Here is a 13731-nt window from a genome sequence, read left to right on the forward strand (position 1 = left end):
AGGAGGTGGAGCCAGAGCCCGCCGCTATGAAAGGGGAGCCCATGATGAAGGCTGTGCAAAGCCCCCCTGGCAGCTTTGGCTTTCAGGAGACGGCTGAGAGCCTGCAGGGGCAGTGGCAGGGCAGTGATGGGGGTCGTGGTCAGCTGGGGAGGAGAAAGTGGATGGGGTGGAAGTGGAGGCAAAAGAGAGGATGAGCCCTTGTAAGAATTATGTAAGAAAATGAAAGAGAAAAATAGGACAGGACAGGGATGGTAGTCATAATCTTAACAATAATAATGACCCACAGATATTGAACCCTTACTGCAGCCCAGGTGATGTTTAAACACTTTGGGTGCGCCATCACTTCACATATTCCACACGACAACTTGCTGGGAAGATTCTGCTAACACCCCATCTCCCCCAGCTCACAGACCAGGAACCAGGAGCACAAAGAGAATAAATAATGTGCTGGCAAGGGGGAGAGCTGAGCTCTGACCCCTCGTTCCCCCTTGGTCTCTCAACCGTACCAGCGTGGAGCGGAGCTGCGGGCAACGCAAAGGCTGAGCAGGAGCCTGGGGTGGAAGTTAGGTACAGGAGGCTCCTGGCCAAACCCACAGGCAGGAGGGAAGGAGCCGCTGGAAAGAGATGGAAGATGAGAGGGACTCAGGGGATGAGCGGTGGTTAATGCTCCTGGGCACGCCCTTAGCTAAGAGCCACTACACTGGGGGTTTTGCTAAGATTTTTCTTAGGAGAAGAACCTGCGTGTCAAATCCAATCCTATGCAAAAGACATAAACCTGGTAGAAGCAAAGTTGCTCTAATTGAAGGGAAGGAGCCGGACCCACCAACCTCCCTCCCACACACACACCTCCATCCTGCAGCTACTAAGAGGTCTCAGAACGTGTGATTCCTTAGAGCACCACTCTCAATGTACGCTCTCGGACACGGCTCTTTCTTTCTTTCTTCTTTCTTTCTTTCTTCCTTTCTCTCTCAGTTTTCAAGTATTTGAATAATAACACATTCAAAACTAAAATCAGCCAGAGCTGCACTGTCTGGTGTCTGCACCACTGGCTCCGTACGTGGTATCCAGAGCATAACTAGAATCAACAAATGGGTGACAGACAGGTATGAGCAACACCTCTGCAAGGTCAGACCTGGATCCTCCCTCAACAGCTAAGTGACCCTCAGCAAGTGTCTGATCCTCCCAAAACCTCAGAAGTTCCAGCAAATCCCATCTCTTGGGATTTTAAGAGGGTTAAATAAACTAACACTCACAAAAAGCACTTAGCACAGTGCCCAGCACACGGTAAGAGCACAGTAAATGTTACCTGTCATTATTATTAATAGCATCAGTGGGATTAAAAGTATGTTGGGGGGAAGGAAGAATCCCCTGGAAGAAATTAAAATGTCCCCATGGGAAGCACAGTACCCTGAATGTCTCAATGTTGTTCCCTCCTAGGGCTGGTCAGGGAATGCTTTGGTTTTTGCAATTGTCTTTTTAATTTTTGTACCAAGAAGAGGCAGGGCTTGGACCATGGAGGTCTGAAGCTCATGAGTTTTCGGCCAGGCTCATCTGGAGCCCGGTATTAATTAACTGGTGTTTATGCAGTATGTGCCCATCTGGTCCTGTTTCTGTCTGAACCTTGTGCCCTAAGAAAGAACCTTGAGGAATACATCTCCCTCATGACTTTTCTAGGACTTTGATGCTCAGACAACTGCAGATGAGGATGTTAAAACAACAGTGCCGATGTTGCAGCTTTAAAAGGGGAAGGTGCCCTCCTTGAGGACTCACAGTTAAATTAGAAATAGCTGGAAGTGAGTCTTTTCCAGGGCTGAGGGCAGGAGAGAACGGCTCCCAGGAAAAGGACGGCACCAAACGTGAGGGAAGGGTGCCCTCTGCCGGCCAGCATGGACAGCTTCGGCTGAGGACCTCGTCCACCTCTCCCAGAGGGCTCCAGTTCGGCCGCCTTGAACCTAGTCTCACATACTCTCTTTGGATCTTTTTTTTTTTTTTTTTTTTAAATCTGAACTGAAAATAAAAGGTCTTCCTTTCCTAAAAGGCAAAGATCTTAAAGAAAGGACAAGATTGAGTGTATTCCATTCCTTGATTATGTTTTCTTGCTGGTGCACTTGAATGTCCCCTAAAAATGGCATGTGGATGACGTAGCGTGAGATCTGCCTCAGAGAATCCAAGAAACTCGGGGAACTCAACCAAGTGTCCACAGGTGGCCCGTCACAGTGATCCATTTCTAGTTTAAGAGGCTGTACTCTTGACCAGACTCCAAACTTCATAGACGGACACTTTGAGTCAAAGCTGCTGCTTCCTTCCAGAAAACCCCAGTGGGTCTGGGGCAGTGGGATCCTGGTGACTGAAAGACCACAGGAGCACAGAGGACAGGTCCATTCTGGATCAAACCCACTCACCCTGGATGCCATCCAGCCTTGTGACACAGCCCCTTCTCGAGCCTGGAACACCGCCTGTCTGGCTTCCTGCAAGATGCTCCCCACAGCTGGGGCCCTAGAGGACCTCGGTCTCCAGCCCCAGTGCCACCCCCACCGCACGCCCTAGGAACAACCTGACCCATCGGTGAGTTCTAAACCCTTCTGGCTTTGTGCTCACTCAGACTTTAACACCACAGCCAACCCGCTGGGCTTCCACCCCTGCTCATCACTTCACAGCTGGGGGAACTCCCCCACTGTGAACTTGACTTTCCTGCTCTGGGACAATCACGGGAGCTGCTGTTTACTGAAGGTCCACTAACTGCCTGAAACACCAAAATAATCCTAATGCCCACACTATGAGACGATAAGGAAGCCGATCTTCTCCCTGAATCAAGGGCAGGAATGATTTAAAACATGAGGCTGCCCAGCTTCTTGTGCACTGCCCAAGGGAGGACTTTGCCCGTCCACCACCTTCTTCCCTCCATTATGCAGCCCGGGTTAGTCAGCTCCACGTGCAAAGTGAGATAATCCGAGGGGAAAGAAGCAAAGACAGAGGCAGGAAAGAGAATACCAGGGATGAGGGAAGAGAAGAAAGTCCTCTGGAGCAGAGTGAATGGAAGGAGAATTTAAGTGGAGTCTCGGGAAGGGAGGAGAGAGGTTTTAGGACCCCTGCCAGGCAAGAGCGAGTTGGAGACTAAAAGGAATGGGGAGGAGAAAAGAGTTCCTTAGAAGGGTTGCTGTTGGGTGTAAAAAGGATCCCCCTTGCCTATTGAGAAACACAGGGAAAAGGTAGAACAACTTTTATTATTACTAATGAACTTCGAATCTCTACGTGCAACAAAACCCTAAGTCTGTAGTATTGTGGGCTTTGGTATTTACTTAGATTACATTCCAATTTTAGAGATGAGAAAACCAGGCTGAGAGAGGGTCAGTAACTCGCTAAATGTCACACAGTTCATGAGTGACAGAGCCTAAATTCAGTCCCACAGTATAACTGACTCCCAGCCCATGCTCGTGCTGTAGGAGAGCAGCGATAATGCTACCTAACGGGTCAGGTGTGGGGTAAGCATGAGACGGGGCATGTAGACTAAGCCTCACACGATGAATCGCACATTGTGGGTGATGCCAGAAATAACAGTTCCTTTCCTTCCCCTCCCTTTGTCCTAATCACTGAGTTCTCCCTTGTTCTTAAGGCCCAGTTCCTGCTTGATAACCTAGTTCTCACTGCTGGATTCCTGACATGTCTTTCATTGTCCCAAGCCCTGTCTCTCTCAGGCTGCACACAGCTGGCCTTCTGATCCCAAACTCCGCCAGCACAATGGCCGAGGTTCAGCTTCCTAATGAAAGGCTTTCCCTGTGTCAGCACCCTGGCCACTCACATGCCTGGGGATCCAACTTCTCCCCATTTGTTCATTTATTCAAGAAATAGTTGCTAGTTGCTCCTTTGTGCCAGGGTACTGTGCTAGCCACTCAGGATATAATGCTGTTTAACAAACAACTATCCAAAACTAAGCAATAAAGCATAACTTTTCAAAATCATCTACAGCCTGAGTCTGCTTACAGGGAAGGTAACTATGTTTGATTTACTACTTGCTTTTGATTAGGGCCCAGACTCTGTAAAGTTAGAATGTTAACTTGTAAAAGACTGATAAATTGCAAAAAAAATTTCTGTCTGCTATTATCTCAAAGGTTACAGTGTTATTTTCCTGTAGGACATTAACTAATTTATTTAAGTTTGCAATCTCACCTCAGCATTCTTTTTCTCCATAATATTTTTTCATGACCATACATATATGGATATATGTGTGTGTGCATGTCTTTGTATATATACACACATACATGCATATAGAGAACACAGGTGTGTGTATGTATTTGTATGTCTTCCCAGATGCTCCTTTTTTTTTTTATTCTTATTTCAGCATATTGTGGGGGTACAAAAGTTTAGGTTACATATATTGCCATTGCCCCCACCCCCCGAGTCAGAGCTTCAAACGTGTCCATCCCCTAGACAGTGCGTATCGCACTCATTATGTATATCTACACCCATCCCCTCCCCAACCCACATCTGCCTGATACCCGATCAATGTTATTCCTAAATGTGCTCTTAGGTGATGATCAGTGAAACCAATTTGATGGTGAGTACATGTGGTGCTTATTTTTCCATTCTTGGGATACTTCACTTAGTAGAATGGGTTCCAACTCTTTCCAGGAAAATACAGGAGGTGCTATATCACCATTGTTTCTTATAGCTGAGTAGTACTCCATGGTATACATATACCACATTTTATTAATCCACTCATGTATTGATGGACACTTGGGTTGTTTCCACATCTTCGCAATTATGAATTGTGCTGCTATAAACATTCAGGTGCAGGTACCAGATGCTCCTTAGAAGCAGCTTTCTCATCCTTATCCTGCTCGTAAGACCTCTCATTAATGAATTAAATAAATACTTTACCCATTCTAAGTATATATTTCTACAGGAGTCACAGAAACATGAACCTTTCTATGAGATCTGTGAAATCTGAAGAATGACGGGGAGAAAGCAATCTGGGCAGTGGTAACAGTGCATGCAAAGGTCCTGTGGTAGGGAGCATGACTGGAGAAAGAGAAAGTTATGTGACCTCCAGCATCTGTGATTGTAGCCTTTCAACCATCACCTGCTATACCAACATCATGACTTGACTGTCGAGTCCCTCCCGTCTGCCCCAGCCACACGCTATGGTTGTGTCCTAAGAACACAGAACTGGCCTCGCAGGGTGGGAGGAACTGTGCTCCCTGGATCATGAGGCTGTTACTCCATGTCACCCTTCTTTAATCACTGAGGGAAGGACCAGATAAAAGACATTTGGCAAAGTCCTAATTCCTGAGAGGGACGAGACACCCCTTCACTGGACTACACTCCCAGATGCCAGGCTCAGCACACAGCATGGAGGAGAATTACCATCCCTGGGCAGCACGCTCAGTGCCAGGCTCTCTGCCAGCCCCAGTGCAGTGTGTGGCGTGGTCCACCCTCACATCTGTGAAGCTGGTTCACCAAGTTAATGGTTAAAACCTGCTCCAAGTCAATACCTGACACCAAGTCGATTCCTGCTCAAGGAAACTTTTTAAACCCCATAATAGGATGATAATTTCCACTAAAAACATCATTCTACAGTCAAGTCTTACATCAGCCTTCTGATTCTCTCTGCCTAACTCAACTCGTTCAAGATTTGAACAGGAGTATTTGCTCTCTCTCATAGCGTAAGGGACACCAGCCATGGGGGCAGAAAGTAAACCTCGGCCAGAGGCTGATACTTCACCATATGACCTCGGACAAGCTGCTTAACCTTTCTGACCTTCAGTTTCCTCATCCAGAAGGGGAAATATTTATCTCATTAAAAGGCTAAGAGATTCTAGATAAAATCACACTGCGGGCTATAAACCACGATCTAAACGTGTGTGATTGTTGCAGTTGTGATTATCAGTTGTATTTTTTTAATCTTACTTTGTTAAGTAAACAATACAACTCTACATGAAACTTGGGCACAATTTCCACACAAAGACGTAAAGCCAAAAACAACAAACAAGCAAAAAGCACGACAAGAAAGCAGAGCATAACTACAGAAGTTCTCACAACAGAGGGCTGCCAGGCACCGTTTCTGGAGGGCTCATGTATGTCTGGCATCATGTTGGACACTGACCTGAATCATCCCGAGCATTAAAATAATAACTTACAGAGAATTTAAGTCCACTTTTCAACCTGGTTTTTTTTGCCCCCCACAAGAGCCTGCTTTGTGGAGAATATGAACGTTTCTTGAAATTTTCCAAGAAGGGAAAAGAGCTTCAACAGCCCAGTTCATTTCACCACCACCCTCCCTGAAGAGTTCACGTTTTTCCATTACCATATGCCTTAACTGTCTCAAGATACTAGCGCAAGTATGGATGGGTAGTCTTTTCATATTTTTCTCATTAAACCTGTAACAATGCACAGTATTAAATACTTCCCACACTCCCCTGAATCCAGGAAAACAGGAGAAAATAAGAGATATGGCAGCAACGGTGGCTGGTGTACATAGCATCGATTCTCAGCTTGGGATTTATAAAACCTCAGGGTATTCGTTATATCAAAGAGTAATGTGAAATGCAAAAGAATAAAAATAAAATATTCCAGACAGAATTCATTTTAAATTACTTTATTTGCCTTGCTGATCCTTTAGGAGCTGACCGATTGGCCGTGATTAGATCAAGCAGTGAGGATCTTTGTGGAACCTAGCACATGGGAGACAGGCAGTATTTTTTGATTCAATGAATCCAAAAGTGATGGCCCCAAAGGGGTGTTCAAGAGTCTGCCACTAGGGGGCAAAAGAGAGTAAAATTTCTTAGCACTGTGTTTTTTTTAAATCTGGTCTCAATTTGAGACACCAATGGAAAGAACCTAAAAAATAAAAGTTAAAGCTAAAACTGGCCGGGCGCGGTGGCTCACGCCTGTAATCCTAGCACTCTGGGAGGCCGAGGCGGGTGGATCGCTGGAGGTCAGGAGTTCGAGACCAGCCTGAGCAAGAGCGAGACCCCGTCTCTACTAAAAATAGAAAGAAATTATATGGACAACTAAAATATATATATACAAAAAATTAGCCGGGCATGGTGGCGCATGCCTGTAGTCCCAGCTACTCGGGAGGCTGAGGCAGTAGGATCACTTAAGCCCAGGAGTTTGAGGTTGCTGTGAGCTAGGCTGACGCCACGGCACTCACTCTAGCCTGGGCAACAGAGTGAGACTCTGTCTCAAAAAAAAAAAAAAAAAAGCAAGCTAAAACTGAGCATGTAAAGGCTTTCTGATAATATTTCGGTGAAAACTTCAGGACTGACCTAAGAGCTCCGTGAAATCCTTGAGTCCAGGCACTGAGGACCTCTGTTTAAAATGAAAATGGGTTACTAGACTGGATAACCTATTAATTCCCATCAACCATTAACTCCCACATGTGATGAGAAGTAATTCTTCAGCTGAGTTAGCAAAGGGAAGGCCCTGGGGGATTGGATCCCAAGGCTGGGTGCTTTCGATCAAGAAGAGGAGGAAGGGAACACAGGTGGAAATTCCCTCTACGTACCAGCCATGGGGTCCCTCTGATCCTCATCATTGTCCCTTATCCCCATTTCGTAGATCTAGAAACTGAGGCTTGCTAACTAAAAAAGAGAGTCTCGATGAATGGCATCACTATCTGCCCCAACCCCCACTCTGGATCCCAGGGGGTCTGCCGAGACCCCCTCCCTCATTTCTGCACCCACTTTGCTTCAAGCCCTGCCCGCCCCCTCCCACATCCTATTTTAGCTTCCCCTGCACACAACCCACAAGAAGCTTTTAGATCTCAAACACAATCATTCCTTCCTCATCCCTACAACCCATTTCAAATCTTTGAAAGTGTTATGGTTTAAATGTTTGTATTCCACCAAAATTCATATGTTGAAACCTAATCCCCAGTGTGACGGTATTAGGAGGTGGGGCCTTTGGGAGGTGATAGGTGACTGGGATCAGTGCCCTTATAAAAGAGGCCTCAGAGAGCTGCCTTCCTTTCCACCACATGAGGACACAGCAAGAAGGTGCCACCTATGAACCAGGAAATCACTGAATCTGCTGGCACCTTGATCTCGGACTTCCCAGCCTCCAGAACTGTAAGAAATAAATTTTCTGTTGTTTATAAGATACTGTGTTTATGGTACTTTGTTATAGCAGCTCAAACGGACTAAAACAGCAAGGTTACAGAATAAAGTCCAAGATTTAAAAAAAAAAGCACAGCTAAGTAGACCCTCTAGCCACTAAACTCTCCCCACCCCATCTACCCCTCAGCCCATTTCCTGGGATCCCCACCCAGCATCCCCACACGGAGCCTCAGTCCTGCAGAAGGAGCCTGCCACCAAACCACAACAGAGCTCTGGCCCCCTTTGAGCAGCTCAGCCTCTGAAGATCCAGCCCCAGGGCCACCCCCTCTGACAAGACTTCCTGACCTGCATGACCTCCCTCAGGATGGACCACTGCCCCTCTGGCCCCCAATTCTCAGTGCAGACTTCTAGCCTGTCCACTCACACGCCCTGCGGGGAGTTCCTGCAGGGCAAGCTCCACATTTGGTCACTTCTGCCCAGACCATGGCCTGGAAGACATCTGGCCTCAGGGATTGGGCTGAAGGCTTTCGGTCCTAGAAGGGGCTGCTATCAAGAGGAAGACAGCTAAGAGTAGGCAGGAAGAGGTGCCAAAAACAAACTCTGCCCCTTGACAGCTCAGCGGCGGGCTTGTCTGAGCAAGAAGGAGCGGGCAAGAGAGGGGTCTGGCAGCCTCTCCATAAACAGGGCCGACTCCACACACAGCTTCCCCGGGCAGGCTGTCACAGGAACTCAGAGGAGCTGTCTGCCTTTGCCTTTGCCCATCAACAGAGAGAGGCAGCCCAGCGGGAAAATGAGAGGCCCAGCAGGAGATGATGGAGGGTAAATGATCCAACCACCCGCTTGCACCTTTTACCCCATCGCCCTGTAACTATCAGGAAAACCGAAGAGTTTTATATTTTTGCTCCTCCAGGAGCTCTGCACTCCAACTTTAGAATTCCTGAGGGATGCTTCGGCAGGAACTTGTAAAACTTTCACAATTCAAAAAGTCATGCCCTTGTGAACTTGTACACAGTTGTGAGCAACACGTCACACGCAGGCTCTTCTGGCCTCTGTCTCCTCATTTGCAAAATGAGGCGGATGAGACTCAATTAACCTTAATGTCCTGAATCTACAAGGTATGGTGTGCAGTTGAGTGCTTAAGGCTTTCAAGTTATTCATGCAAACGCCAAATCAGTAACATCGCACACTGCCGCTCGCTTTCCACTGCCAAATTTTTACAGTCCGCCAAGGCTTCCTGCACAGAGACAATTGAAAAACAACCACCCCTTTATTCATCCCATAGAACCACACAAACGAAAAGGGTCCAAACACTCTCTGCACACACACAAAAGAAACCCACCAGGGAAATATCAAACAGAAAGAGGCCCTCCACTCAATCACTTGGCAAGGCTATTACTCGGTATCAGAGACTGTTCAATATTTACAAATGTTAACACTCATTAAGTATGACCAGGAAGGCGGCCTGGCTCCTTCTCTGCCTGGTCATCCTGGCTTCTTTTTTTCTTTCCTTCCCTGCAGCCAAGAGCAACACTGGCTCGAGCTTGGTTCACTTCCCAGCTTTCCTTGCTGTGGGGCTCCCAGGAGCAACAACTGAGTCCAGGGGCTCCTTCACAGCTTCAGTAGTCCAGCTAGAAGGTGCCCCAGCTACACCCGCAGCCGGAGCCCTGCTGCCCGGGGACCTCTCAGACCACTCCTCAAACCGTCCTCCCAGACACCCAGGCAGCTGTCTGCGTTTCCTTGGTTTGACTTTTTTTTTTTTTTTCAGGATACTATGAGGTACAAATATTTTGGTTACGTGTTACGACTTTGCCTCACTCAAGCCAGGATTAGAGGCGTGCCCTTCCCCCATACAATGCTCACCGCGTCCATTAGTTGTGAGTTTACCCACCCCCATCCCCCCAACCCCCAGCGAATATTACCACCATGTGAGCACCTTAGCGTTGATCAGTTAGTGCCAATTTGATGGCGAGCACATGTGGTGCTTATTCTTCCATTCTTGTGATACTTCACTTCGGAGAATGGGCTCAAGCTCTATCCAGGAGAATATAAGAGGTGCTAGATCACCATTGTTTTTTGTAATTGAGTAGTATTCCATCATATACATATAACACATTTTATTAATCCTTGGTTTGACTTTTAACTCAAGCTGTTTCAAGAGATGGCCAGCTCAAACATCACTTGCCTTTGTCCTTTCCCCCCACTGTGGAACTGGTCATTTTGGGATCCAGAGGAAGTTATGTCCATGTGTTTACGTCCACGGGCACCAAGAGTCCTAACCTCAGCAGATCCCATGAAACAGATCCATGTCCACCTCTAAACATGTCATGCTGGGCCCCCACATGTTTTATGTACACCCCAAGTGGGGAGCCCATTGGTCTTCATTGCCAGGAAGCCATCGGGACTAAAGTCTTCATTATTTATCACTGGAGCTTTGTATTGGCTCAGCCAACAGATTAAGTAACTTGGATTTTAGATTTTTTTTTAATCAAATACTTATCAAAGACATTTAACTTATCACAAATCATTCTTGTCTATTTATCAAATCAATTCCTATGCAAAATACTGCTAAAGGACACACTGTCTAGGCCGGGCGCGGTGGCTCACGCCTGTAATCCCAGCACTCTGGGAGGCAGAGGCAGGCAGATTATTTGAGCTCAGGAGTTCGAGACCAGCCTGAGCAAGAGCGAGATCCTGTCTCTACTAAAAATAGAAAGAAATTATATGGACAGCTAAAAATATATATAGAAAATATTAACCGAGCATGGTGGCATATGCCTGTAGTCCCAGCTACTCGGGAGGCTGAGGCAGGAGGATTGCTTGGGCCCAGGAGTTTGAAGTTGCTGTGAGCTAGGCTGACGCCATGGCACTCTAGCCCGGGCAAAAGAGTGAGACTCTGCCTCAAAAAAAAAAAAAAAAAGAACACACTGTCTAATTCCAAATATCACCTCCATGGGATGGGGAAAAATAAAACTATATTTTTAAATACTTTAAAAAATATTTTCTGGTCACATTGCCCTTTCTCTAGTTAATTAAAAATAACAAATCTCTACTGAAGAGAACATAACAGGCATGTGATTATAACAATAAGGAGATCGCTGTGTATGGAATGCTTAATCCATAGTAAAAAAGTCCTGTTTTGCTCCATGGGCCTGAACCTCAACTCTGCCATTATCTGTGTGGCCTTGGGCAAATGACTTAACCCCTCTGAGCCTCTGCTTCCTCAGGCAGAAGATGAGGCTAATGAGCAGCATCTGTATTATAAGCTGGTTGTGAGAAGTCAATGAGAAAAGCCTGCCAAATGCTAACCCCAGTGCCCGGCATGTGACAGGGGTTTAATAAATGTTAGCTATTGTGATTGGGAATGTTATTATTTATCTACAAAACACCCCCCATATCTGTAGAAATGAATTCTCAGCTCATCACATATACTCTTACAACAGCCAGTTAGACGCAGAGTCACTGTAAAGTTCTTTTTTCTTAAAGAGGATCCCCCTAAAGCACACACAGACACAGACACATGCACATCACACGTGCATCAGGCCCCACAAAACCTGGGTCCTTCTCTAATCATAGGTAACAGCTGATACTGTCTGTCTCTCCCTGGCCTCATTCCTCCCCACATCCTCCCTTTGGATGTGTGTCCATCACTCTTATTTGTATTTTTATACTTTTACTACCTTATTACGCAACTATGAGCAGTGGAGAGTGTTTCTGCATGTAAACTTTATATAAGTGGAATCATACTATGTTATGCCTAACCTGCTGCAATTTCATATTGGAAACTTTATATTTTTTAGATGTATTCACACGCAGGTCACAACTGCTATACAGTACTCCATCATATGAATTGAGTAACAGTTTATTTGTTCATTCTTCCACTGAGGGACAGTTAGGTGTTAAAAAACACTGCAATAAGCATGCAGCCATTCTCGTTCTAGGGAATCACAATGGATGCTGATGCATCCCTTTGTCCTTTCAACGGAACTCAACATGTTCCTGGGTTGCAATTAAACACTCTCACCTTCCCTGATGCCCCTATAGCTACAGGGGGACACATTCTTCAGTTCTGACCAGATACGGAAGCAGAAATCTGCTGGGCCTTTGTTTTCCTGATATAGTGCTGGTCTTCTCTTCTCCCACCTCCTCCTTCCTGCTGGAACACGGACATGAGGGCAGGAGACGAGCAGCCATGGTGCAAACATAAAGACAAAGCCTCACCAAGAGGATGGCAGAGTTAAAAAAAAAAAAGACTGGAATTGTAGCTCTGGATTATTTACATGCTAAATTAACCTCTTCCTACCCTTCAGCACAATTTATGTATTATTCTACAAAGGAATAGAAAATATTTCCCTACAAAAGATAAGTTAGTCTTATGGTCTTGTCTTAAATCCTAAAACCCAAAGTGAGATTCTTTTTCAAAAAAAAATTACTATAATGACAAAGGCTTTCTTTCCTGTGTCAGTAGTCAGATGAACCAAACTGGAAAATAGAATATGCATTCAAATACTTTCTTAGTGCTTACTAAGGATAAGATAATGATGGTACTAAAAGATAATACTCAAAATGTGCTTCCTATGTACCAGGCACTGTTCTAGGCGCTTCACATGTATTACTTCAATTAAGCCTCTGAAGAAGGGGAAGTTCTATTTTTATCTCCACATTAGGTGAGATGCCTTAAAGAGAAGTTAAATAACTCATCAATATCACAAACTGGGTGAGTGACCGAGCTAGGATCTGACCCCATGCAGCCGGGCACCCAAGGCTGTGAGCTTATCACTACAGGGAATGCACCCATGTGGCAGGCTGAATAACGGCCCCCAAAAGATGTTCACGTCCTCATTCCCAGAACCTTTGAATCTGTTACCTTACATGGCAAAAGGAACTTTGCAGATGTGATTAAGGATCTTGAGATGGGGACGGTAACCTGGATTATCCAGGTGGGCCCAATGTGACCAAAAGGGACCCGCTAAGAGGAAGGCTGAGGGTCCGAGCAGTAGTAGGACGTGTACTCATGGAAGCAGAGGGTGGAATGATGCCAGGAAGGGGCCACGAGCCAAGGAACGCCGGTGCCTCTGGACGCTGGAAAAGGCAAGGGAAGGGATCCTCCCCTAGCGCCCCCAGGAGCCAGGCCTGCTGACACCTGCACTTTATCCCAGGGAGACAGTTTACACTTCTGACCTCTAGAACTGTAAAATCATAAACGTGCGTTGTCTGAAATCCCTGTGTTTGTGGGAATTCATTACAGCAGCCCTCAGAAACCAATACAGTCAAGGACCCTGGCCCCAGTCCTTGCCCTCAAGGAGCTAATTCACCCGGAGTGGGAGGAGGCAAGCCACCACCTGTTCCCAAAGGCTGGATGGAGTAAGGGCCACAGAAGCGCCCCAACAGCGTGCTGTGGGAACCGGGGGCAGGGGGGACGTGTTCAGCCCACACACACGGGCCCTGGCCGTCCCAGCAGCATGTCCCCAGCAGCATGTCCTCCTCAACCACAACTGGTTACAAAACTCAGGGAGATAATGACTGTCTGGAGCCACTTATTAACGGATTTTTCAGTGAATTCATTTTCTAATGGATCCGCCCTGATAATGTTTCCACGATTGTAAGGGACAAAAACTTGGCAAGGGAAAAGGCAACACCCTCAGAGCTTCCTTCCTGGAATCCTCCAGTGGCTTGC

The 13731-nt window shown here is 46.4% G+C and overlaps 1 protein-coding gene across 2 annotated transcripts in view; it reads right to left on the reverse strand.

The window, feature by feature from the left end:
• ARHGEF3 (Rho guanine nucleotide exchange factor 3) overlaps positions 1-13731 on the reverse strand; it is a 255558-nt gene that overhangs the window by 215825 nt on the left and 26002 nt on the right. For both annotated transcript variants that reach the window (XM_069473719.1, XM_069473720.1), the window contains one exon: positions 8555-8556. In XM_069473719.1, the coding sequence (XP_069329820.1) occupies positions 8555-8556 (2 nt within the window). The remainder of the gene's footprint in view (positions 1-8554; positions 8557-13731) is intronic.

Source organism: Eulemur rufifrons, chromosome 7 (assembly GCF_041146395.1).
Source record: "Eulemur rufifrons isolate Redbay chromosome 7, OSU_ERuf_1, whole genome shotgun sequence".
In the NCBI taxonomy this organism is placed as follows: domain Eukaryota; kingdom Metazoa; phylum Chordata; class Mammalia; order Primates; family Lemuridae; genus Eulemur; species Eulemur rufifrons.